At 34.0% G+C, this 23,821-nt stretch overlaps 1 protein-coding gene across 2 annotated transcripts; it reads right to left on the minus strand.

Annotated features, from left to right (window-relative positions):
• Positions 1-515: 515 nt before the first annotated feature.
• On the minus strand, positions 516-23,808 carry Ppwd1 (peptidylprolyl isomerase domain and WD repeat containing 1). Of its 2 annotated transcripts, none has more exons than XM_005319564.3 (11): positions 23,613-23,808; positions 19,573-19,675; positions 16,848-16,948; positions 16,555-16,675; positions 14,069-14,516; positions 10,988-11,178; positions 8,024-8,213; positions 5,023-5,204; positions 3,735-3,816; positions 2,201-2,383; positions 516-809 (listed from the first exon to the last, which is right to left on the minus strand). In XM_005319564.3, the coding sequence occupies exons 1-11, from the start codon at positions 23,806-23,808 to the stop codon at positions 666-668; spliced, it is 1,941 nt and encodes a 646-aa protein (XP_005319621.1). In that variant the 3' UTR covers positions 516-665. The 2 variants fall into 2 exon arrangements, with proteins under 2 accessions (XP_005319621.1, XP_077871969.1); XM_078015843.1 differs by lacking the exon at positions 23,613-23,808 and adding an exon at positions 23,472-23,583.
• Positions 23,809-23,821: the final 13 nt, after the last annotated feature.

Genomic DNA, 23,821 nt, shown 5'->3' on the forward strand with positions numbered 1-23,821 from the left:
TGAAGTAAGATATAACTTGAGGACAAAAAGATTATTTAGTTACATTAGAAAAATACCAATGTAGTAAATAAATCTGCATAAAATAACCAAGTGTTCATGTAATAATTTATTCTGATTCTTGTGTTTGAATGGATATTTCATAACAAAGTAATATAATACCAAGGGGGCTTCGTATTGACTTACTGATGGTTTGTTTACCAGTACTTCTTAACAACGATCAAAAGAAAAAATATGTGATATGAAACAAAGATTTTGTAAAAGAAAGGGAATGTATATAATATGATACCCTGGTATTTTTTTGTAGAGGGGTCTACCCTTCTTTGTACTTATAAGGGTAGATTTCATGACATGTATTTGAAAAGTTAAGGAAATATGTACCATTCTCATTACTTTATAATTTCATATTTAATTTGAGTCTCATGAGAACGTATAAAGAGGGCTATATGCCCAATTTAGTTCATTTTAATTGATTAACTCTTAAGATTAGAAATATTGCAAGAAAAGTTAAAGGCAGCTTTTACAAAATGGCCTTTAATGACAAATATAAAAATACAGTATTGCATCTTTTAAAACATGATTTGTATATTCAGCAAGTGTTAAGTTTCCTAATTAAAAAAATCTTTTAACATATGTACATTTTTATTTGCAAATGAAACAAATTTATTTTACTTGACAGTGATATTTATGATGCTGACATCCTCATAAGGCTTATCGGTTTTGGGATTGACTTTGACATTTGAGATTCTCTGCACAACTTCCATTCCTTTAGTTACGCGTCCAAATACTGTGTGCTTATTATCAAGCCAAGGCTGTGTTGGAAACAAATGGAAAATCTTAGTAAACATGAATGTCTTAAGTCACACCCTCTGGGTGACCAAATTAAAGTGACTTTAAATTTATGCTTCATTTTATAATATATTTTAAAAGAAGTAGAATAATATATTAATAATAAAAACTTAAACACTTTTAAAATTTATTACTAGTTTTATAAGAAAAAAATATAAAAGCATGTCATCCCTCGGTATCCATGGGAGAGTGATCCATTCCTGTCTCCCACAGATGCCAAATCTATAGATGCTAAAACCTCTTATACAAAATGGTGTAGTATTTATAATCTTGCAAATCCTCTTATATATTTTAAATCATCTCGAGATGATTTTTAGATTATAATACCTAGTGCAATGTAAATGCTATATAAACATTTGTTAAACTGTATTGTGTAGGGGTTAGTGACGAGAAAAAAAAAAAGATGCAATTTTTCTTTCTGAATATTTTCAGCCTGCAGTTGGTCAAAGTTGGATAAGGAATCCAATGATACAGAAGGCCAACTGTATAAAATAGTTTAATTAAATATCTACATCCTTCAGACCAAAGAAGCTGGAAGGTGTTTGCTAAAGGTAAGTTGCTTTGCATGGATTAAAAAAGTATGACTAAAGTTTTACAGGTTCTCTGCAGGAATCTTACCTGAAAAGTAAGAGGCAGTTTGGAATAGTTTAACATTAGGTACCTATTGTATTAGATGACAGTTCAGATGGTCACACTGCCACTTACTGGAACTTGGACAATTTAATCATATCTCACCATTTGTTTCCTCACCCATTATGAAAACTAAGGAAAGTGATACTATAAATACTGTGAACAGTACATGAGACTGACTGCCTGGCAGATAACAGTTATATTTTTTCCTTTCTTCACTGATAATTAAGTATATACCTTTTATAATTGTGTGGCACTGCATAACAATAGAATTAGATGTATTTCATCAAATAAAATGCCATTGATTAGAATTATATTCTTTTATCAGCGATAAAATTGTGAAAATTTTAGCCTTAAAATTGGGAATTCATATACCATAGTTCCTTTGTTCTAAAGATGAGGAAAAAGGCTCAGAGAAGTGAAATATTTTTAAACTGCACAAATAGTAGTGGCAGAGTTGAGACTTAAACTCATTAAGTTATCTTAAATTGGAATGTAATTCTAATGGGAGTACCACCCACTGTACTTATTACATGACAGTATTATTTTACCAAGTTAAAACTCATGTCACATAACTTCACATTTTCTTCTCTAAATTGTTTTCATTTTTATATCTTGGCAGATATAAATAATGCAGAATTAGAGAATAATGCAATTCTCCCATTTAGTTTACTCTTAAATCATAACTTATGAACCTATGATTTATAGGCATTTATGTACTCACCGTTGGTACTACTGTTATGAAAAACTGGGATCCATTAGTATTGGATCCAGCATTGGCCATGCTGAGCGTGTATGGTCTGTCATGTCGCAATGTGGAATGAAATTCATCTTCAAATTCTCCTCCCCATATGCTTTCTCCTCCCATACCTGTACCTGTTGGATCTCCTGTCTGAATCATGAAACCCTTAACACAAAGTACACAAAAGCATATTACATTATTCCTTTTTTATATATCTAGTACATAGACATACAAACATACACATTTTGCTATTTTATATATTTCTGTCAAGAGTGCCCTGAATTCAATGAAACATTCCAACTTCCTTAAAAGTAACTCTACAAATTGGTTAGATTAAACCTTTTTAGAAAGTGATGTTCTCAGTTACAGACATACACTATCTTTCCTAATAATCTGAGGAAAACCAGATTTCCTTTCTTTTCACTAATTCGTTCTAAACCTTGACATCTGATTCTTCCTGTTGCTATTTCTGACCTGCCAATAACCAAGAACCACACCACTACCCGATACGTTCTATGGAATGCTGTTCAAAATTCTGGGGCTGAGTTTAATTTCTTTTTCAGGTGTAATAGTTCTCACAGAACAGATGGCACTGTGGCTTTTACATGGCTTAAAATCTTATCCTCTATATCTAGACCTTAGCTAGCTACAAGGAACAAGTTACCTTGGTGTTAATTGGTTTTATCTCAAAATTCATTGTTATCACCCTTTCTTCTAGTTACTGACCAAATAATATTGCTTCACTATGTCTAAAAAGTTAAACCACTATTCCTGCCCTTGAGTCTAATGTATATACACACATGTTTTTTATTATTTATTTATTTATTTATTATGTTTTTAGTTGTAGATGGACATGATATCTTTATTTTTTTTACTTGATGCTGGGGATCGAACAAAGTGCTTCATGTGTGCTAGGCAAGCATTGTATGACTGAGCCACAACCCCCAGCCTGAATCTATATATTCTTGACTATCCGTTTTTTTAATGGCTTCCGTTGTCCATTTTCCTGTTCCCTTCTAATAAACTTATACATGTGAGAGGTGAATTCCGTAGGTTTAAATCTCTTGTTATTATGCAACAAGATGCTATTTTTTATGGTTTGGATGTGAGGTGACCTACATATGAGAGAATGCAAGAAGGCTCAGAGACGAAATGGTTGGAATCTAAGAGCCTTAACCGAAGGGATTAATTGATTGGTGACTGAAGGCAGTTGGGGTGTGGCTGGAGGGAGTGGGGCATCAGTGGCATAGCTTTGGGGTATATATTTTGTATCTGGCGAGTGTTTCCTGATCATGTGAGCTACTTCCCTCTGCTACTCTTCTGCCATGTTGTTCAGCCTCACCTCAAGCCCTGAGGAATGGAGCCATGCTGTCCATGGATTGAGACTTCTGAACCTGTGAGCTCCCAAATAAACTTTTCTTCCTCTACAATTGTTCCGGTCAGATTTTTTAGTCATAGGAACGAAAAAGCTGATGAAAATACTATTCCTCAAAACTCATGAAATCTGTATACTTACCTTGATTATACGGTGAAATGTATGCCCATTATAATAACCATTTCTGCTGTGAACACAGAAGTTTTCCACTGTTTTAGGACACCTATATAAGATATATGAAACCTATTCAGAACATTTTAAGACAATTTTCTTTGCAGTTCTGCTTCCTAATGGTGTTCTTAATGTCTTGAATATTTTAGGACAGTCTTTTATCCATAACATCATTTAATCTCAGGATAAATGAGTTGAAAAGGCATGTAAGTACTAGTATATTTTCATTGTTTCATTAGTATCTTTAGATTATGAATGCTTATTAATCTCTGATAGTATTTTTTAGCAGTTAAAAAATATGGTAGCATTTTAACATATAACACACACACAACTGCCAAATTTAAACAACTTTAAATGACAATTATACATTAAGAATAGGAAGCTTTTTCAATATTATCTAATCTCATTAAATGATTTCACATGATATATTATTAAAAAATAATGCTGAAAGCTAGGAATAGAAGGGGGAATTATCAAGAGCATCTTGAATTAAGTACAAGGTTACATGGTACTAAGCAATTGAAAAGAGACTGTTTTAAGTTAAGGTGCTTTAAGAAATAGCCTCTTTTAGATAAAAAATGGTCATATATATCTATTGCATTTGGTACTATGTATTCATTTTACAAACTTAAACTGTCCAGAATACTTTTTCAACTTTTTAAAAATTAAGGCTTTTTGGTTTTTGTTAGAATTCATTTTGAAAGTGTACAACTACTGTGACTAAAGAGGGAGTACATGTTGAGCAAATGTCAGGAAAGAAAAATAATTATCCTTCCCTTAAATACTTGTTTTGAGACAAAAAAAAAAAGTGCCAATTATAACAAGTCATAAAACCTTGAGTTTAGATGTGCAATTAAATATAACACTGGTATACATTTGTATATTGTTATAGTTTATATTTGGCATGTTCTGTTACAGTTTATAATTGGCACATTGGGCACTTTTGTTTTTGCAGTGCTGGCTGTTGAACTCCAGGCCTTGTGTTTGCTAGGCAAGTACATTACCATGGAGTGACATCCCCAGCCCCTCATTCAGCACTTTCATAGCCAATGCATTTTGTCCTCACAGTAAGCCTATGAATATATGTATAAAGTTCTTCCCAGTGTCTAAACAATTTTTAGAAAGTTTGAAAACAGATAGATGCTCTATCAAACACTTCAATTCTTCAGAATTCCATAAGTAACAATTTTAAGTTGCATAGTTTCAAATGTACACATTTACATTGGTATTTATGTAAGACAACAAAAACAATACATACTCAACAGGAAAAAGTTTGATGTGAATGTCTCCCATACTTGTGTGGATAATGGCACTATCTGAAACTCGTTTAGGTCCTTCAGCTTGAGTAGCTGCCATGACTTCTTCTTTAGAAGGCTTCTCATTAAAAACATCCCGGTCAGAATCTGCACTTTTTGTATCTTCTGGTTCTCGTTTGGTAAACTTGGGAAGGAAAATAAAATGTGGCTGAATGAATTTTTCATCTGATGAAGTTTTCATCTGATAAATTTATAAATAAACAACTTTTATCTCTAATGAAGTATTTGAGGAAAATAAGTTCCCATCAGAATAAAGCTTTATATCAGGAATCATTTTCCATCAAAAAATGTATAAGGAAATCAAATTACTTTTATGTTTGTTTAATATAAAGACACTGCCTATAATAGATTTCAAATTGCATTTAATTTTGAGTAGAAATACTCTTGGGCACACACTTTTTTGTGTGTGGGGGGGGGGCATTGACCCCAGGGGCACTTTACCACTGAACCTCATCCGCAGCCCTGTTTTATATTTTATTTAGATACAGGGTCTCACTGAGTTGCTTAGGGCTTTGCTATGTTGCTGAGGCTGGCTTTGAACTCACGATCCTCTTGCCTCAATCTCGTTAGCTGCTAGGATTACAGGCATGCTCTACTGTTCCCAGCCTCTTAGGTACACATTTAACAGGATAACTTATTTGTGATAGTATTTCACTTACGCCTTCTAGTATTTCACTATGACTAGCCTGCCACCTCTTCTTTACTTTTTATTGTTAGATTGCTTGGGTTTGAAGTCTATTTCTGCCATTTACTAATTATATGATTTTCGGGAAGTGAATAAATTTTCTCCATTTCTTCATTCATAAAAGAGGATAATAGTGCATACCTCCCAATGAAGGTAGTTGTGAATATTTTAAGAATGGATATAAAGTACTTAGAGAAAAGTGCCTTACATTTAGATGTTAATAATATACACATTAACTGTTTGTACTACTATGAGCAGAAGAACCCAGTACTAGGAAGGATGGATCTTGGCTCCCCACCCCCATCCCAGAGTCTCACCTGATCTAAATCCTCAAGTTTGGGAGACTGAAAGTAAATTTTAAATGAAGTTGTAGAAATCTCAGGGTACAAGGAAAAGTGATAACAATCTTTCAGTTGTAAAAACTCTGGACTTCTCAAAGTCATTTCTTTTGCTTGACTCAGTAATTGAAAATCCTCTCTTCTATGCCAGCTCTACCTGATGCTAACTGAGTTATAGGAAGGAAAAGCTAGTGCACCAGTTCCTATTTTGCCTAATGACATTCTCTGATCCCCTTGGATTGATTTCAAATTAAGAAACAGCAAAGCTATGATGTATTCTCCAAATTCAAAGGAATGAAATGGCTTACTGTACTATATATTTATAAAAATTTTTTAAGTTAGCTTGACTTAGCCCACATGTCAGTTTATGAAATTCTACTTTTGTTTGATGATGTTGGCATTAAAACAATGAATATAAAATTCACATATATGTATACCATCTCAGTTTTGCTCAAGGATATGTATCTTTAATAACACTGAAAGAAAATACATAACAATGTTAGCTAGATAAGGAAGCAATTTTTATCTTTTATTTCTCAAGCCTTAAAATGAATATGTATACTTTAATCAACTAACAGTAAACTCAGGGAAAACAAAAAGAATAATAACTTGTTACTTAAAGTTTTTTAATAATGTGGATGGAAAATTAGTTTTTGTGTTTTTAGTATATATCAAGAATTCTCTGATAATTTTTGCTTCATAATTACAGGTGAAAATTATTTTCATTTTATATGTATGAATACATTTTTAGCAATTATTTTAAGAGTCATAAGCAAAATTGTCATTAAAGACTGAAGTATGGGTGCTGTAGTTGAAGCTCGGTGTTTACCACTTGGCCTAGCATGTGTGAGGCATTGGGTTCGATCCTCAGCACTGGATAAAAATAAATAAATAAACTAAAGGTACTGTGTCCATCTATATCTACAAAAAAACAAACAAACAAACAAAAAACCCAAGTATGGAGCACAAGTTGGGATGAGGCGTGTGATTGGCAGAAGAGCATGAGCAAAGGCCCAGAGTTAATAAAGAAAAATCAAATATTATGAATGGAGTAAGTCTGACTGACTTGGTCAATATAGCAAATGAACTAAAAGAAAGATAAACCTATAAAAGTAGAAGACCTAGTTATCCTAGATAACTGGGGACTTAGTAAGGGTTTTAGGCAGAGAAAGAACGACCAGTCACATTTGGGTCTTGGTTCTGTGACTACAGTGTGAAGGACAAAATACAAAAGAAGTGGTATTTCTATGCTGTACATTTTTCTGTTTGAATGAACAATTCAGATAGTCCTACTCCTAGGTAGCATAGTAGTATGGCTTTTAGCATAATTTTAGTACTTTTTTGTTGGTGCAGTACAGTGGTTAGAACCCGGGGCCTTATGCATGCTAGGTAAACACTCTACCACTGAGCTACACCCCCAGCACTCTAATCTTAGTACTTTTTATTCTTCAGAGCAGGGAATAAATTCATTGGGGATATATATTTTCAAGACAGCACCATTACAATGAAGTCAAAAGGTAGATAAGGAAACGGATTTAAAGAAGGAAGTTGTGCAAGTTCAGGGGAGATAAATTATCTTTAAAAGTAAAAGCTGAAAAACAATAAAAAATTTAAAATTCCATAGTAAAAACTTTAGGGATAAGATTATAACTTCCTCTGACTTCCTATCATGATAGCATAAATAGCTGTAAAAACCAGGGTGAAAAGTTTTCAAAATGTGATTGAAAATAGTACATAAATACTTAATATCTCCTAGTTAAATATTCTACAGTATAAATGTAATAAGATGGTAATCTGGTTGTTTAGAAAGTCTGCTGTTGCTGCTTAACATTCTCTTTGGTTGCAGACACAAACCAAGAAAACAACTCCCAACCAAGCTGGAAGAAACATTAAGGGCTTTCTCCTAGTATTTCCACATACCATATAAAATCTGTTCTTCTTGAAAGATGTACAGACTATTGTTGGGTCAGCTTGAATATTCTGGAGAACAGGGTTTTCAGAAGCTTTCATCTCTATAGTAGTGGCAGCACGATGCTTTTTGGCTATTCCCTGAAACAAAGCTAATTGCATCACTCTAATATTTTCTTGCTTGCCTAAGATCCGAACACACCTGGAAAAGATAAGTGTTTTATTCATTAAAATCAGCAGAATGAATTCTAAACACAGAAATTTTATGGATGAAAAAATCAACTATCTGCTATCAATCTACAAAATAACTGGTGAAAAGTTTTTGAAAGTATTTCTCTATCCACTCAAAAGGTAATTTGGTAGATTAAGTTAAAAAATCCCATCAAAGGACTATAGTTGTGGCTCATGGTAGAGTGCTTGCCTAGCATGAGTGAGGCACTGGGTTCAATCCCCAATACCACATAAAAATAAATAAAATAAAGGTATTGTATCCTTCTACAACTTAAAAAAATCCCATCATTTAAGAGACTGGAAAACTACAGACCAGGGGAAAAATATTTGCAAAAGATATAGCCGGTAAAGGACTATTATGCACCATATACAAAGAACTCTTAAAGATTAACAATAAGAACAACGAATTTAAAAAATGGGCTAAAAACCTTAACAAACACCTCACCAAAGATATACAGATGGCAAATAAGCATATTAAAAGATGCTCCATACCTCTGTTATCAGAAAAATGCAAACAAAAACAAGATAGCATGTCACATTTATTAGAATAGCCCACATCCAGAACACTGACAATACCGAATATTGGTGAGAATGTGGAGCATCAGGAACTCTCATTTACTGCTGGTGGGAATACTAAAGGGTACAGCCACTTTGGAAGAGAGTTTGGTGAAATCTTATAAAAATATACGGTTACTGGATGATTCAGCAACTGGGCCTCCTTTTATTCAAAGGAACTGAGAACTTGTGTCCCCACAAAAACCTGTACATGACCTTTTTTCTTTTTTTTTTTAAAGGGGTAACAGACTTCTCTTGCAAGGGAGAAAGCAAAGTGTTCTGCCCCGCCCCTTTTTTTAAGGGAGAAAGAGAGACAGAGAATTTTAATCTTTATTTTTTAGTTTTCGGCAGACACAACATCTTTGTTTTTATGTGGTATGTGGTGCTGAGGATCCAACCAGGGCCACATGCATGCCAGGTGAGAGTGCTACCGCTTGAGCCATATCCCCAGACCTGTACATGACCTTTTTATAAACTTGGAGCAATGTCCTTCAACAGATGAATGGATGAATACATTGTGGGTAAATAGAATATTATTGAGTACTATAAAGAAATGAGCTGGGCACAATGCTGCACACCTGTAATCCCTTGAACTAAAATTTGAGGCAGGCCTAGGTGAATTTTGCAAGACCCTGTCTCAAAAAAATGGGTTGCTAGATTCAATTCTCAGTGCGTGCACACACACACACACAAACAAAGTACATGAAGACATGGAAGAAACTTAAATGCATACTACTAACTGAAAGAAGCCAATCTGAAAAGGCTACACAGTATATGATTGCAATTATATGACATTCTGGAAAAGGCAAAATTATGGAGAATAAAAATAGTGTTTCTTTAATTCACTATTAAGCATCCCTGGGTTCAATCCATAGTGCCATAAAAAAAAAAAAAAAAAAAGATTAGTAGCTGCCAGAGATTGTGGGGGTATAGAGGTATGATCAGTTTAAGGACAGAGGATTTCTAGGATGATGGAATTATTGTTTGATACTATATTTGTCCAAATTCATGGAATGTATAACACCCAAGAGTGAATCCTAATATAACTATGGACTCTGGGTGATAATGATGTCTCAATGCAAGTTCATTAGTTCTAACAAATGTACCACTCTGGTGGTAGATATTAATGGGGGAGGCTTCGCTTGTGTTGCGACAGAGAGTATATGGGAAAACTGTATATTTCTCTCCATTTTTGGAGAGACCCTAAAACTGTTCTGCACCACATTAAAAAGAAAAACAAATTTAAAGAAAGGTATTGTGTTCATCTAAAACTTAAAAAAAATTAAAAACAACAACAAAAAACTTAATCATTTATATAATCTGCACTCAGTTCTATGTTCATGGACTCAAACAACCTCAGACCAAAAATGTTTGGGGAAAAAAATTGTGTCTGTGTCAATATGTATACTTTTATCCTTGTCATTATTCCCTAAATGATACAATTTAACAACTATTTATAATTATATGGTTTTGTTAGTAATCTAGAGATTAAAGTATATGGGAGGATATACATAGGTTATGTGAAATGTTACATCAGGAATTTGGTATGTGCAAGGAGTCCTGGAATATCCCTTAGGGACATCAAGGGGTGACTATATAATTTTAATCCATTCCTATTATTTTAATGTTTTTATAAGCTTTCAAAAATCTTATATTGCCAAGAAATATAAATGTTTATATGTGGGAATGTACATCACAAATTTTTCTTCCTAAAATATTCTTTCCTTTCATTTACATTCAGCAATAGTTATCTGATTGTAGATATTTTCTACTAAGACCAAATGGACTGTTTCACAAAAGACTTACTGTGGTTTCATGCATTTTAACTTCTGATTTTATGTCTAGCAGGATGTAATGCTGAATTCTGTGGTTAAAATATTTGGCAACGTTTAACATGAACCAGACTAATTCAAATCAATAAGCAAGACAGACTGAAACTTGTTAAAAAAAAAACAAACTTGAAACTATGCATATCTTCTTTCCACTTCTTTTACAAACATGAGTGGAAACTTTTTTCATAAGATTATAAACAACCAAGAGACCACAGAAAAGTCCAGTCAAAACATTTGGTTAAGTTTAGACATTTGGGGCCATTCCACTTGTCTTGGAACAAACAAAACTTTCATTGTTTCCCCGATGAGGAAATGGCCCCCTATTTCTAAAAAAAAATACTCATTATACTAAGCTTACCGGTTTGTCTCTACATTTATAACTTTAATGCCCAGCATTGTTCCATACAGCACGAAGTGTCCAGTTTCATCAAAAACTATATTAATTAATCTTACAGCATCCACCTTTTCCAACTCACGTTCTACAGCCATTCGTCGGCCAAATTCCATGTCTGGTAGCTGTTGCCTCATCTGTTGTAGTTCAGTAAACATCTAGGAAATGAACCATTTATTAACAAAAATGATACACACATATACATAAACATACTTTTTTTTTTTTTTTTTGGCAGTACTGGGGATTGAGCCTACTGGGCTCTACTACTCTACCACTAAGCTCATTTTTAAATTCTAAGACAGGGTCTTGCTAAATTGTGAAGGTTGGCATGGAACCTGCCTCTTGCCTCAGCCTCCAGAATAGCTGGGATTAGCCCAGTACATGGTCACACTCATGTAAATAAAGGCAATGAGAACCGAATAGAAGCACAACACATTAAGAGCCAATAACATTTTTTATACTTATACAGCTTCTCAAGGGACTCTAAACCCTATAAGCAGGAAATAAAGGGACATTAGTAATTTCAAGCATAAAAAACAAAACTCTAGGACTAGGGGTATAGTTTACTATTAGAGTGAATGCATAGCTTGTGTGAAGCCTGGGTTCCATCCCCAATATGGGGGCTGGGGGGGAAGTGGGAGGAGGGGAGTATTTTACTCTAAATGATAATTGTTTTTTCTAATTAAAAAACCATTTGGTTTTATATTAACTAGTTCTTTTTCCACAAAGATAATAGTACATCTGCTGCCTTTTAAATGCCCCAGATTAACATTTTCCAATGAAATATAGTGCAAGCCTCTAATTTAAAAATGTCTTATAGCTACATTAAACAAAATAAAAACAGGAGAAATTCATGTAATATTTTATTCAACCTCATATATCTAAAATATTATTATTTCTACATTGTTTTTTTCCTTGTCATTATCCCCTAAATGAGATAAAATAACTATTTATATACCATTTATATTTATTAGGTTTCATAAGTAATCTAGAGATGATTTAAAGTACATGGGAGACTATGCATAAGTTATATGCAAATATTACACCATTTTATATGAAAGACTTGCACATCCTGGGAATTTGGTATCTGTAAATATATCAAGTGCTCAATAGCCACATGTGACCACAGGCTACTTATTTTGTTTTGTTCTTATTAGATATATATGATAGTAGAGTGTATTTTGACATATTGTACATACAAGGAGTATAACTTATTCTAATCAGGATCCTATTCTGTGGTTGTGCAGGATGTGGCATTACACTGGTCATGTATTCATATATAAGAATAGGAAAGTTATATATGATTCATTCTATTGTCTTTCCTATTCTTATCTTTCCTACCTTTCCTTCAATTCCCTTTGTCTAATCCAATGAATTTTTAATCTGTTTTTGTGGGTTAGCATCAACATATCAGAGAGAACATTTGGCTTTTGGGTTTTGGGACTGGCTTATTTCACTTAGCATGATATTCTCCAGTTCTATCCATTTACCAGCAAATGCCATAATTTAATTCTTTATGGCTAAGTAATATTCCATTGGCCTTACACAACTTATATTGGATAACACAGCTACAGCCATTGAGATCCTTGTGCAAGTGTCTGCAAATAGATACCAATTTTTTTTGAATGAATGAACTCTTATTATCTCATTAATTTATAACATTCAAGTTTCAGAAAATGTTTCAGAAAATATTTTGACATGGAGCAGTTATATTAGATTACTAGTAAGTAAATATGATTTAGGGAAAAAGTGTTTTTGTTTTTTTTCTTTTTATGGTACCAACTAAGGGTACTTAACTACTGAGCTATATTCCCAGCCCTTTTTTATATTTTATGTAGAGACAGGGTCTTACTGAGTTGCTTAAGGCCTCACTAAGTGGCTGAGACTGGCTTTGAACTTGCAATCCTCCTGCCTCATCTTCCCAAGCCTTTGGGATTACAGGCATGCACCACTGAGCCTGGCTTTCTCCAGTTTTCTGGAAAGAATGTACAAAGCTCCAAAAATTAAAAGGAAATGTGTGTTAGAGTATAAGTGTCCAAGATCTTACAGAAGAGCTTAAAGGTCTAATTAAGATTTCTTGTCTCCATGTCTCTAGAGAGCATGATACACATTAAGATTATATTGCTTATTTTTGTACCAAGAATAGCTTAGAATGTAGGACTACATTTTTGGGATGAGGGAGCCATGATCATATTTCTGCTGGAGAAAAAACTCTGTTTTTAATACGTAAGGTCTATTGGTAACCATCTGTCTTTATACATGTATTCAATAAGTGTTTATCCAATCTGATTAGCACCTCATCAGAATCTTCTAATGTACTCTAGCAGGACATAAGACCATAATGTGTGACACTTCATTTTAGTCAAAACTAAAAGGTAAAACTTGAACACCATCTCATTCAATTTCTTGTCAAACTGGGACTCAACTGATTAGAAGATCCCCACTCCTTCAATACCGAACTATGAGATTCCAGTCATTTGTGGTCATCAGCATTGTAAGAAACTCTTTTTTGATTTATATTTAGATTTTTTTGCCACACTCTCATTCTGAATCTCTAGTTTGGTCATGTCTTTACCCCTAGTCTACTCTTGTCATCTCAGTGCTAGCACTTCAACAAATGATGAAGACAACGATGTCAAGAAACATGGGGCTGGGAATGTGGCTCAAGCGGTAGCGCGCTCTCCTGGCATGTGTGGGGCGCTGGGTTCGATCCTCAGCACCACATAAAAATAAAATAAAGATGTTGTGTCCACCGAAAAACTAAAAAATAGATATTAAAAAATTCTCTCTTTTTCTCTCTTTAAAAAAAAAAAGAGAGGGGCTGGAGATGTGGCTCAAGTGGTAGCGCGCTTGCCTGGCATGCGTGTGGCGCGGGTTCGATCCTCAGCACCACATACGCACCACATACAAACAAAAAGATGTTGTGTCCGCTGAAAACTAAAAAATAAATATTAAAAAATTAAAAAAAAAAAGAGAAACAGGGTAGATTGAGCAGTTCTGAAGACATTTTTGGAAAAGTAAATCTGATTACATTTAAATTGTACTTACACTTAACGATTCATCAAAGACTCTCATGAGTTTTCCAGTTAAAAACCTGAAAATTCTAACTTTTCTATCAGAACCAATAGTTGCAATTTTCTTTCCATCAGGTGAAAAACATATGCTGGTTGGATAAGCCTTACACTTGGCAAATTCATATAAGTCTGTGTCAGTTTTATATTCCCAGTTCACATTTTTGGGAAATTTATATTCATGAGGAGGCCCAGTCCAGTACTCAATCATTCCAGATTTATCAGAAGACACGACTGCTTTATAAACTGGGTTTAGCCTTATCTGAGTAAGAGGTGATGTATGAAGTTTGTCAAAAATATGAAGTGGCTTGTTATCTCCTCGACCATCATAAATGAAAATTTTTCCTGTACTCTTCTCAGAAGCAGCAACTGAAGATATGGCATCCCCTGGGCAGTAGATCCATTCACACTGTCCAGGAAAATAGCTAAAGCAGTAAAGAATTAAGAGAGGGGAAAAAAATTAAGAAAGATCAGTATAAGTAAGCTCCTTCCCTAGCCCATCACCAAAAAATATACTGGCCAGTGACTTAGAATTTGGATTCTTTGCTCAAAAACAAGAGGTACAGAATGGAGAGGATCAGCTAAGTACACTTACTAAATTTTCTCTTTGACCTTGTTAATGTAATGATAATTACTTCTGAGGACCTACCAAGCCACAAGAAGAGAATTACATATAAAAGCTCCTTTTTTTCTTTTTGGTAGATAATAAAACTTAATCAGATACGTGCCTTAAGGTATTCTGGGGCACTGTCTTTTAGATGTTTGCTTAAAAGTATATGTATAACTTAATTTTAAATAGGTTAGCATTTAATAGTATATAAATACATTTTTGAAACATTTATAATCAAAATATTTGACCAGGCAAGTAAAGTTTGCCTGTAGTCCCAGGTACTCAAGAGCTTGAGCCTAGGATTTCAACAAATACCAATCTGGGTTACACAGAAAGACTCCATCTCAAAAAAAAAAATAAATAAATAAAGGGGGGGGGGACACACTGTCCTGTCATAATCTCATTATTACTAATCAATCTTGATATCAAACTATAAACTTTGGACGTGCTGCCTGATGAACAAAGTGTAAAAGAAATGGGACAGATATAACCCATTTACCAAACTTATACTTTCAAATGTAGAAAGTAGAAGTCATTCTGAGAAGTTAAACTATTATACCAACCATGGTGCTGATACTAAAAATCTTTTTGGAATTCTTCATTTAAAATTTCTATCAATCCTGAAATACATCCTTTTTTGAATCCTCAAAGAGAATTTGTGAATGGATTTTATTTTTTAAAAATATTTTTTAGTTATAGATGGATACAATATCTTCATTTATTTATTTTTATGTAGTGCCGAGGATCAAACCCAGTGCCTCATATGTGTGAGACAAGTACTCTACCACTGAGCTACAGCCCCAGCCCAGATCTGATTTTTTAAAATAGCTACTATCTGGGGAAACTGAAACAGATCAAGTTAGGTAATCTAGTATTCTAACCATAAATAATGAAGTTGGTTTTCTTTAGTAGCTCATAAAATTGTAACTGATTTTGAAGAGAATTCCAAACTTTGGGATTTTTGAATTACAGACAGAATTCAATTCATAGCAGGACTTTTTGGAGATAGAACCTTTAGGAGGTAATTAAGTATAAATGAGGTCGGAAGGGTGGGGCTCTAATCTGACAGCCTGGGTCTTCACATTCTCCTTCCTTCCTCCAACTATGTGAGGACACCATGAGAAGCCAGGAAGAAAGCCCTCATCAGAAATGAAACTCTGTTGGAAACTTGAGCTTGGATTTTTCAACCTCCAGCAATGTGAGAAATAACTTTCTGTTGTTCATGTTATATAGTCTATAGTCTTCTGTTATGCAATTCAAGCAGATTAATATAAGTCCCAGAAATTCCTGACAGTACTATATTAAAGCTGACATTAGTTTATAGATATATAAGTTTAGCTGGGCATGATAATGCACACCTATGATCCCCACCCTTGGGAAGCTGAAGCAGGAGGATCAAAAATTCAAAGCCAGCCTCAGAAACTTAGATATATATCAATTTAGTACGTTTTCTTAAAAAAATGCTTAAAATATGTCTTATTACTGTATTATCTAACCACATAAGACTACATTATCCATATACTCCAAACTTGTACAACAAGAAAGCAAATTCTAAGTATCAGTAATTAAACACAATGAATCCTCATTAATTTACTAATAGTATTAGTTGGATATAATAAATCTGTGTTATAATGCTCTTTGGAAATTTCTATGATAAATGATAAAAACCAGAACAGAAACCTCCAAATATCCCAAGGATTCACCCCACCTAATTTTCCCAAGCAAAAGCCCAAAGCACTGTTTTTTAATTGAATGATAATATAATCTGTTTGGAAATAACCTATGAAATGGTGTAGTGTGGTTTAAAAATTATTTCACCAAGTCAAAAAATATATACTTTAAAAAAGACTCACCCAAGCTTCAGCATATTGATCATGTCAAAGTTCACAACATCAAACACCTTCATTGCTTTATCATCACCCACAGAACAGAACAATGCTCCCTCAGAGCTAACTGCGATACTCTCAATAACTCCTATTTAAATAAATCAAATTAAAACATTCTGGTAAATACAAATGAAATAAATTTGCATGATTCAAAGACAAAATTACAATATTTTTTTAAAAAAAACTTTAATTAGTACTGTTTACAAGAGCCACATACCACACACAGACACACATACACAAAAAACTCACAAAATTCTTACCAAGGTGACTACGAAAATGTTTAACAAATTCAATTCCTTCTTCTATTTTTTTCCAGAACTTAACATGTCCATCATGACTGGCAGTAATAATAAAATCTGTCCTGCATATAGAAGATTTAAAAAATTAATTTCTGAAACACACCTATGAATCAGTGCATTAAAAGCAAAAATTCATTGACAATCTGTGACTTTTTCAATAATAGATTTTCATTTTGTTTAAATCTTCCTTTATGCAGACAAGTCTATGAGAGATCAGGAACATTGCAACTAATTTTATCCCAAGAGCTAGAATCAGAATTGAAATAGAATTTGACATTAAAGAAAGAAAAGGAAGAAAAAAAAATTTCTCCAGGAATCACTAGATTTCTTTTTGCTAAAATTACCTACAGGCAATCTTTTCATGGGAAAATATAATATTTTCAGTAGATAAAGAAACTACTTTCATATACAACAAAATTAAACATAAATTTGTTTCATATCCTATACTAGGAATTTTGGTAATTTAAGAAGCAAAAAGATTCTGATCAAACGTTGCTCCTTAGGTATATTAAGAATAGAGACTTATTGAGCTGGGCATGGTGGTGTACGCCCATTACCCCAGTGGCATGGGAGGCTGATGCAAGAGGATGACAAGTTAAGCTAGCCTCAGCAACTTAGCAAGACCCTGTCTCAAAATAAAAATTAAAAATAAGCTAGGATGGGGCTGGGGATGTGGCTCAAGCGGTAGCGCGCTCGCCTGGCATGCGTGCGGCCCGGGTTCGATCCTCAGCACCACATACCAACAAAGATGTTGTGTCTGCCAAAAACTAAAAAATACATATTAAAAAAAAAATTCTCTCTTTCTCTCTCTCTCTCTCTCAAAAAAAAAAAAAAAAAAACCAAAAAAAAAAACCCAAGTTTGTGGGCTGGGGTTGTGGCTCAGTGGTAGAGCACTCGCCTAGCAAGTGTGAGGCTCTGGGTTCGATCCTCAGCACCACATAAAAATAAATAAGTAAAATAAAGATATTTAAAAAAAAATAAGCTAGGATGTGGCTCAGTGGTTGAGCACAGCTGGGTTCAATTTCTAGTATCCTCTCGTCAAAAATAGACTTATTGAAACCTAGTGTCAGATACATTATACACATTGCCATAATTAACCTTCACAGCAACTCTATTAGATGGATATTTTTATCAGTATTCTACAAATCAGGAAATAGTTTAAAAATGTTAAATTTACTTGCTCCAGATCCATAGCTACTGAGTAGTTTTCAGATCTACCTAACTATAAAACTTGTAACTTTTTGTTATATTCCAATGGCCTTGGGTTAAAATAAAAAACAAACAAAACAAATCTGAGAGTAAAAGCAATGCTAGCATCTACAAGCTGCTTTATACACTGTCAACTCTGGATCAGGAAAGATGCTAACATTTTCTTAGAAGTATCCTATATACAAACTGGGTACAATGGCACACACCTAGTCCCAGGTATTTGGGAGGCTGAGGCAGAAGGATCGCACATTCAAGATCAGGCTTGGCAATTTAGCAAGATCCTTTCTCTAAAAAAAAAAGAGAAAGGATGCAGCTAGGGATGCAGCTCAGAGGTAGAGTACCCTGGGTTTTATCCTTAGTACTAAAAATAGAAAAAAGAAAAAAGGAGGGAAAAAAAAAGATCCTATACTATGAAGGTATTTGAAGATATTTATATTTGTAACTAAAATGCAATTTGTCTCCAAGAGATCAAGAACAGACTGATTCAAAAAAGACTAATCCATCTAAGTTCCATACTAACTGCCAATATCATCCAAGCCACTATCATATTTCATTCAGATTGTTATACCAGTGTCTTAACTGTTCTTTCTGTACATACTTTGCCCCATTTGAATCCATTTATCTAAAAATACAGTGGCCCTTTAAAAAAATAAATCTGATGTTATTCTCCTGCTCTGCGGTTCAAAATCCTTATATGCAATATAAATCCTCTTTGGACTTAACCCTCAGCTTTTTTCTTTGGCCTTCTCAGATATTTAATCTCTCTAAACTTTAGTTTCCTCATTTATAAAATGAAGCTCATATACTACCTCACACAATTGTTATCAAGATGAGTAAGATTATTTATGAAGAATCCTTAGCACATAACCTGGGCATACTATGAGCTCAATAAATAGTAGAACATTATAATTGCCATTATTATCCTCCAAATCCTCCATTCATCCATTTGGAAGGTCCTTTGAGATAGTTCCAAGACGTCTTGGTTAACTTTTTTAGAGCTAAAGAGGCCAGCTATCAAATTTTCCTGTTAAATAATATACACTCTTCTTCAGAGAAGCTCAGACACTACCTGGTTCATTCCCCTCTTGACATTTATTTCCAAAAAACATACACACATAACAGGGAATTCTGTCTTAGAGAATGCATCCTTTGAGTGATATAAGAAAGAATATGTAGACCTTTACTTAACTTAAACTATTACAGAACTTTAGAAATTTAAATAGAAGCCTGTAAAATCCTAGAGTTACTTCTAACAATCCATCTCCAAATTGAAGATTTGTTTAAAAACAAACTTTTTTAAAAAATATTTTTTAAATTGTCAATGGACCTTTATTTTATTTATTAATTTATTTATACATGGTGCTAAGAATCAAACCCAGTGCCTCACACATGCTAGGTAAGCACTCTGCCACTGAGCTACCATCCCAGTCCCTAAAAACATAAACTTTTAAGAAAAATATTTTAAAAGATGACTTACTTGGTGCATACCACATGGGTAATAACATCTCTATGCATGTAACTGCGCTCATACATGGATGCACTGGGGAGATTATCAAGATACACTCTTTCAAACTCTAGAACTGGAAAAAACAAAGTAAAAAAGTGACTTAACAAAAGTAAACTAAACATTATTTTCTTTTTATTTAGAATTTTCTAAATTCTATTTTATACCTAATTCTCTCAATTCACATGTAAGAATAAAACAATCCAAAGTCTGTTATGTCATTTATGACTTTTATTATTTTGGAGCACTGGCATAGCACCATTATTTTAACATTTATTTGGTAATCATAACCGAATCCCAGGGATTATACAGATGCTTAACTGTTCCAAATTTAAAAAACTTAAACAACTTAAAATGCTTCTTGAAAATATCTCAACCATCTTTGTAACTATGTAGATCCCAGTTATAGATGCTAATTTAAATAGGGACCAATGGCTATCTGTAAGATGTCTCAGTTCATTTTTAAGGCACATATTCTCTTTTAAGTCATTAATACTGAATTTGAAACATGTAAAAACAATAAAATGCTTAGATTTTTAGAACTGAGAAAATCCCAGGAAATGTCCACTTGAGTGTTTCTCAGACTTTTGCCAGGGGCAAAGCACTCATAACAGTGGTAAACTGAGTCATGGCAAGAAATCTTTATTATGAGCTACAAACAATTTTGTTAGTTCCCACCCAAATTGATATAATATGTATGCCAAATAAAATACTCCAATGATGGCCAAACATGCCTATATAAAGTTGCTAAATTGAATATATGTTAGTTTTTCATTCCTGTTATATATAAAGTTGTCTAACTAACTACTTTCCCCTTCATTTTTAGTAACAGATTCCATATTTTAGATGGGTCTCCTGATATCTAGCTACAAAGATGATTGATATTATTGCTATAGCAATATATTATTGCTATTACTATCCTCCAAATCCTCCATTCGTCCATTTGGATGGTTCTCTCATAGTTCCAAGATGTCTTAGTTAACTTATTAGAGCTAAAGAGGCCAGCTATCAAATTTTCCTATATTAAATAATATACCCTCTTTCTTACCTTCCCTTGGAGTGACAGGTAACCATATGCTAATGAGATAAAATGGGAGTGGTTTTGGAGTGACAGGTGGCTCTATGCTAATGAGATAAAATAGGAGTGTTTTGTGATAGTCAGGAAGTCTTGAAGTGTGCCCTTCTTCCCTTCCTCAGTTCTACAATATAGAACCAAGATATTACTGCTGTAATTCTAAGAAAAACTCAGGACAGTGAAGATGAGGCCAGAGATAGCCTAATTATTTTAGGGCAGAAAGCTAGAAAAGAGTCTAGCAGTCTTTGGAGCTTCCATAGCAATTCTGGACTACTAACCTTGGGACTTATACACATAAAAGAAATACACCTCATTGTTACATCATTGTTATTTGGCATAGAATTTAATCGTATCTGATTCATATTTTGTTGTTGTTTGTACCCTTTGGAAGAAACATTTATTGAGAACAAAATAGGTTCCTGAATATAGACTTGAAGAGTTAAGACACAGTTCCTGTCCTTAAGAAAGTTTAATTAAAGGTAGTGTTATGTAATCATATCTCATGTTTTTTTCAAAAGTGTATATATACAAGTCCAATGTCTGAGGAACATTTTAAAGGAGATGGCTTCAATTATAGACAACAAATATTAAACACTTGTTCTTTTAGATAAAATTTTCAACAATACTTTTCTAACATTTCTAACATGCTTTTTAGTTTAAATTTTTTATTCAAATTGAATGCAGTATTGCTAGCTTAAAAACAACATACAGGGCTGGGTTTGTGGCTCAGTGGTAGAGGTTTGCCTAGCATGTGTGAGGCACTGGGTTCGATTCTCAGCACTACATATAAATAAAGTCCACTGGCAACTAAAAAAATATTTAATAAAAAACAATATGCATCTGATTAAGGGTAAAGATTTTCACACCTAATAATTTCCATCTCTGTTTCGAATATTAAGTTTGTAAGATATTTATCTCCTAACAGTAATACCAGCATTCAGCCAGGTGTATCAGCACACACCTGTAATCCCAGGGGCTTGGGAAGCTGAGGCAGGAGGATCACGAACTCAAAGCCAGCCTCAACAACTTAGCAAGGCCATAAACAACTCAGTGAGACCCTGTCTCAAAACTTAAAAAAAAAACAACAAAATTTAAAAAAGGGGTTTGGGGATGTGACTCAATGGTTAAGTTCCCCTGAGTTCAATCCATTGTACAAAACAAAGCAAAACATTAACAAACAAACAAAAAATTCCCAGCATTTCAATATTTTTGGATTTTTCCATTTATCCCCTTTTCCTTTCCTTAAAAAAGAACATGCAAAAAACATTAAAATGAAGTAAAATTAATTATACAGCATAGCATTACAATATTCATTTACTAAATTATTTATGGAACACATATGCAAAGCACTGTACCAAGCACAGGAGTAAAACAGGTATGGTCCTTATTCTTTTTTTTTTTCTTTTTTGGTACCAGGGATTGAACCCAGGGGTGCTTAACCACTGAGCCACAACCCCAGCCCTTTTGTTTTTCATTTAGAGATAGGGTCTCCTATGTTGCTTAGGGCCTTGCTAAATTGCTGAGGCTGACTTTGACTTGTGATCTTCCTACCTCAGCCTCCCTAGCCACTGAGTCACTGCGCCTAGCTTGATCCTTGTTCTTTACATGTTTAGTTTTAGCAGTAGAGAGAAACATTAATCAGAAAGTTACATGAACAAATATATAATTACAAATTGTAGCAAGAAACAGTGAAGGAAATGGTTGCTATAGTAATATTTACCAGAGGACCAGGCATTAAAAAAAGAATGCACTTTGTTTCAAAAAAATGGCTGCTTTGGAATTTCAATGTGTTAAATTTGAAGACTACCTGTAAACTCAGTTCCATAAACATTACCTCCGAGTTATGATCAATGTGCTTTAGAAACCTTTAAGACTGGAAAAGTCACAGGCTTCCCAGGAGGTAATATCCAAATGCTAAACATGAAACATAATTTTACCTAGTAAAAGAAGTGAAAGAAATTATTTCAGGTAAAGACCCTAATCATAACCTAGACCAGCATCCAGAACAGATATAGAATAGTGTCCCATTCTCTAGTGGTGCACAAAGTAAGAGATTGTGAGAGCAAAGTAATGGGAGATGTAGGCGGCAGGAAAGAGAGATCATATCATAAAGGGCCTTATGTGTCATGTTAGGGAGTTTGGATTTTGTTTTGAAAATAAAATTCCTGAAAAGTTTTAAGAGTGAAAAAAATAAGATTTGACCTTAGACCACATTTCCATTGTATTAAACGTTTAAGGAAACATTTCACAGAAAAACTTGAAGAGCAAGAAAATTTAATCCATTCCTTTCTCCACTATTTCATTTGATTTTAAAAAATTTGTTATTATTCTGTGTTACTGTCAAAATACTCCAGTCTATGTCATCTCAAGAGTATGCTTTGAAAACCACAGACCTCACATTTTAGATAAAAAAAACTGTGATCCAGAAAGCTTAAGTAACTTTCCCTAGATTTGAAAATTCATTAATAGAAAACTTAAGGTTGAAATTCTCTTTCCTTACTCTTTATTACTTTAAACAGGTACCGCTTTCTTCCCTGACCCCCAGCCCCTACTAACAAGACCTAACTAAAGCCTTCAGGAGAACCACTACTCTCACACATTTGCTATTCAGAATTAGAATTCTGATCTTATAGAGCTGCTATGGGGATTAAATGAGAGGTGCCAAGTACATAACAAGTTCAGGCAAATGTTAGCTTTATCATCTATCATAAAAAATATCAGAGATCAAATAGTATCCCAAATTATCAAAAAGGGAATACTAAGCCCATATCAGTGTTCTAGGATGATGTTCAAGTACCGACTGGCCAGAAATGAGATGTTCTGCTGGTACAATACCCCACAATCACACTCCATCCCTCTTAGAATCTTGGTGGAACTCAACTCTCCCACTCAGCAGAGGCAGCATTCCAATTCTCCCTCGGTCTGTCTCTGCAGCTACCTTTACGCTTTTTAGCCAACGTTGCTTCCACAGGTAATGGCCCAACCCAGCGCTCTTCATTCTCCTCATCGTTTTCTTGGGCCACCGTCACTGCCACTGCCAACTCTCTAGCGCTCAATTCCGTTTTTTCAGGCTCTTCTGGGTCCCGGCGCCTTCTTCTTCTAAGTTGCGAATCACTCCCACTTTCAGCCGCCATGTTGTCCGAAACG

This window comes from Ictidomys tridecemlineatus, chromosome 1, assembly GCF_052094955.1.
Source record: "Ictidomys tridecemlineatus isolate mIctTri1 chromosome 1, mIctTri1.hap1, whole genome shotgun sequence".
NCBI lineage: Eukaryota > Metazoa > Chordata > Mammalia > Rodentia > Sciuridae > Ictidomys > Ictidomys tridecemlineatus.

Coding starts and splice junctions, on each gene's coding strand:
- Ppwd1 (XM_005319564.3), bottom strand. CDS start 23,808: ATGGCGGCTGAAAGTGGGAGTGATTCGCAACTTAGAAGAAGAAGGCGC. Junction 16,949..19,572: donor ACCCATGTGGTATGCACCAA/GTAAGTCATCTT, acceptor TTCTATATGCAG/GACAGATTTTATTATTACTG. Junction 810..2,200: donor TCATAACAGTAGTACCAACG/GTGAGTACATAA, acceptor TTTCCAACACAG/CCTTGGCTTGATAATAAGCA.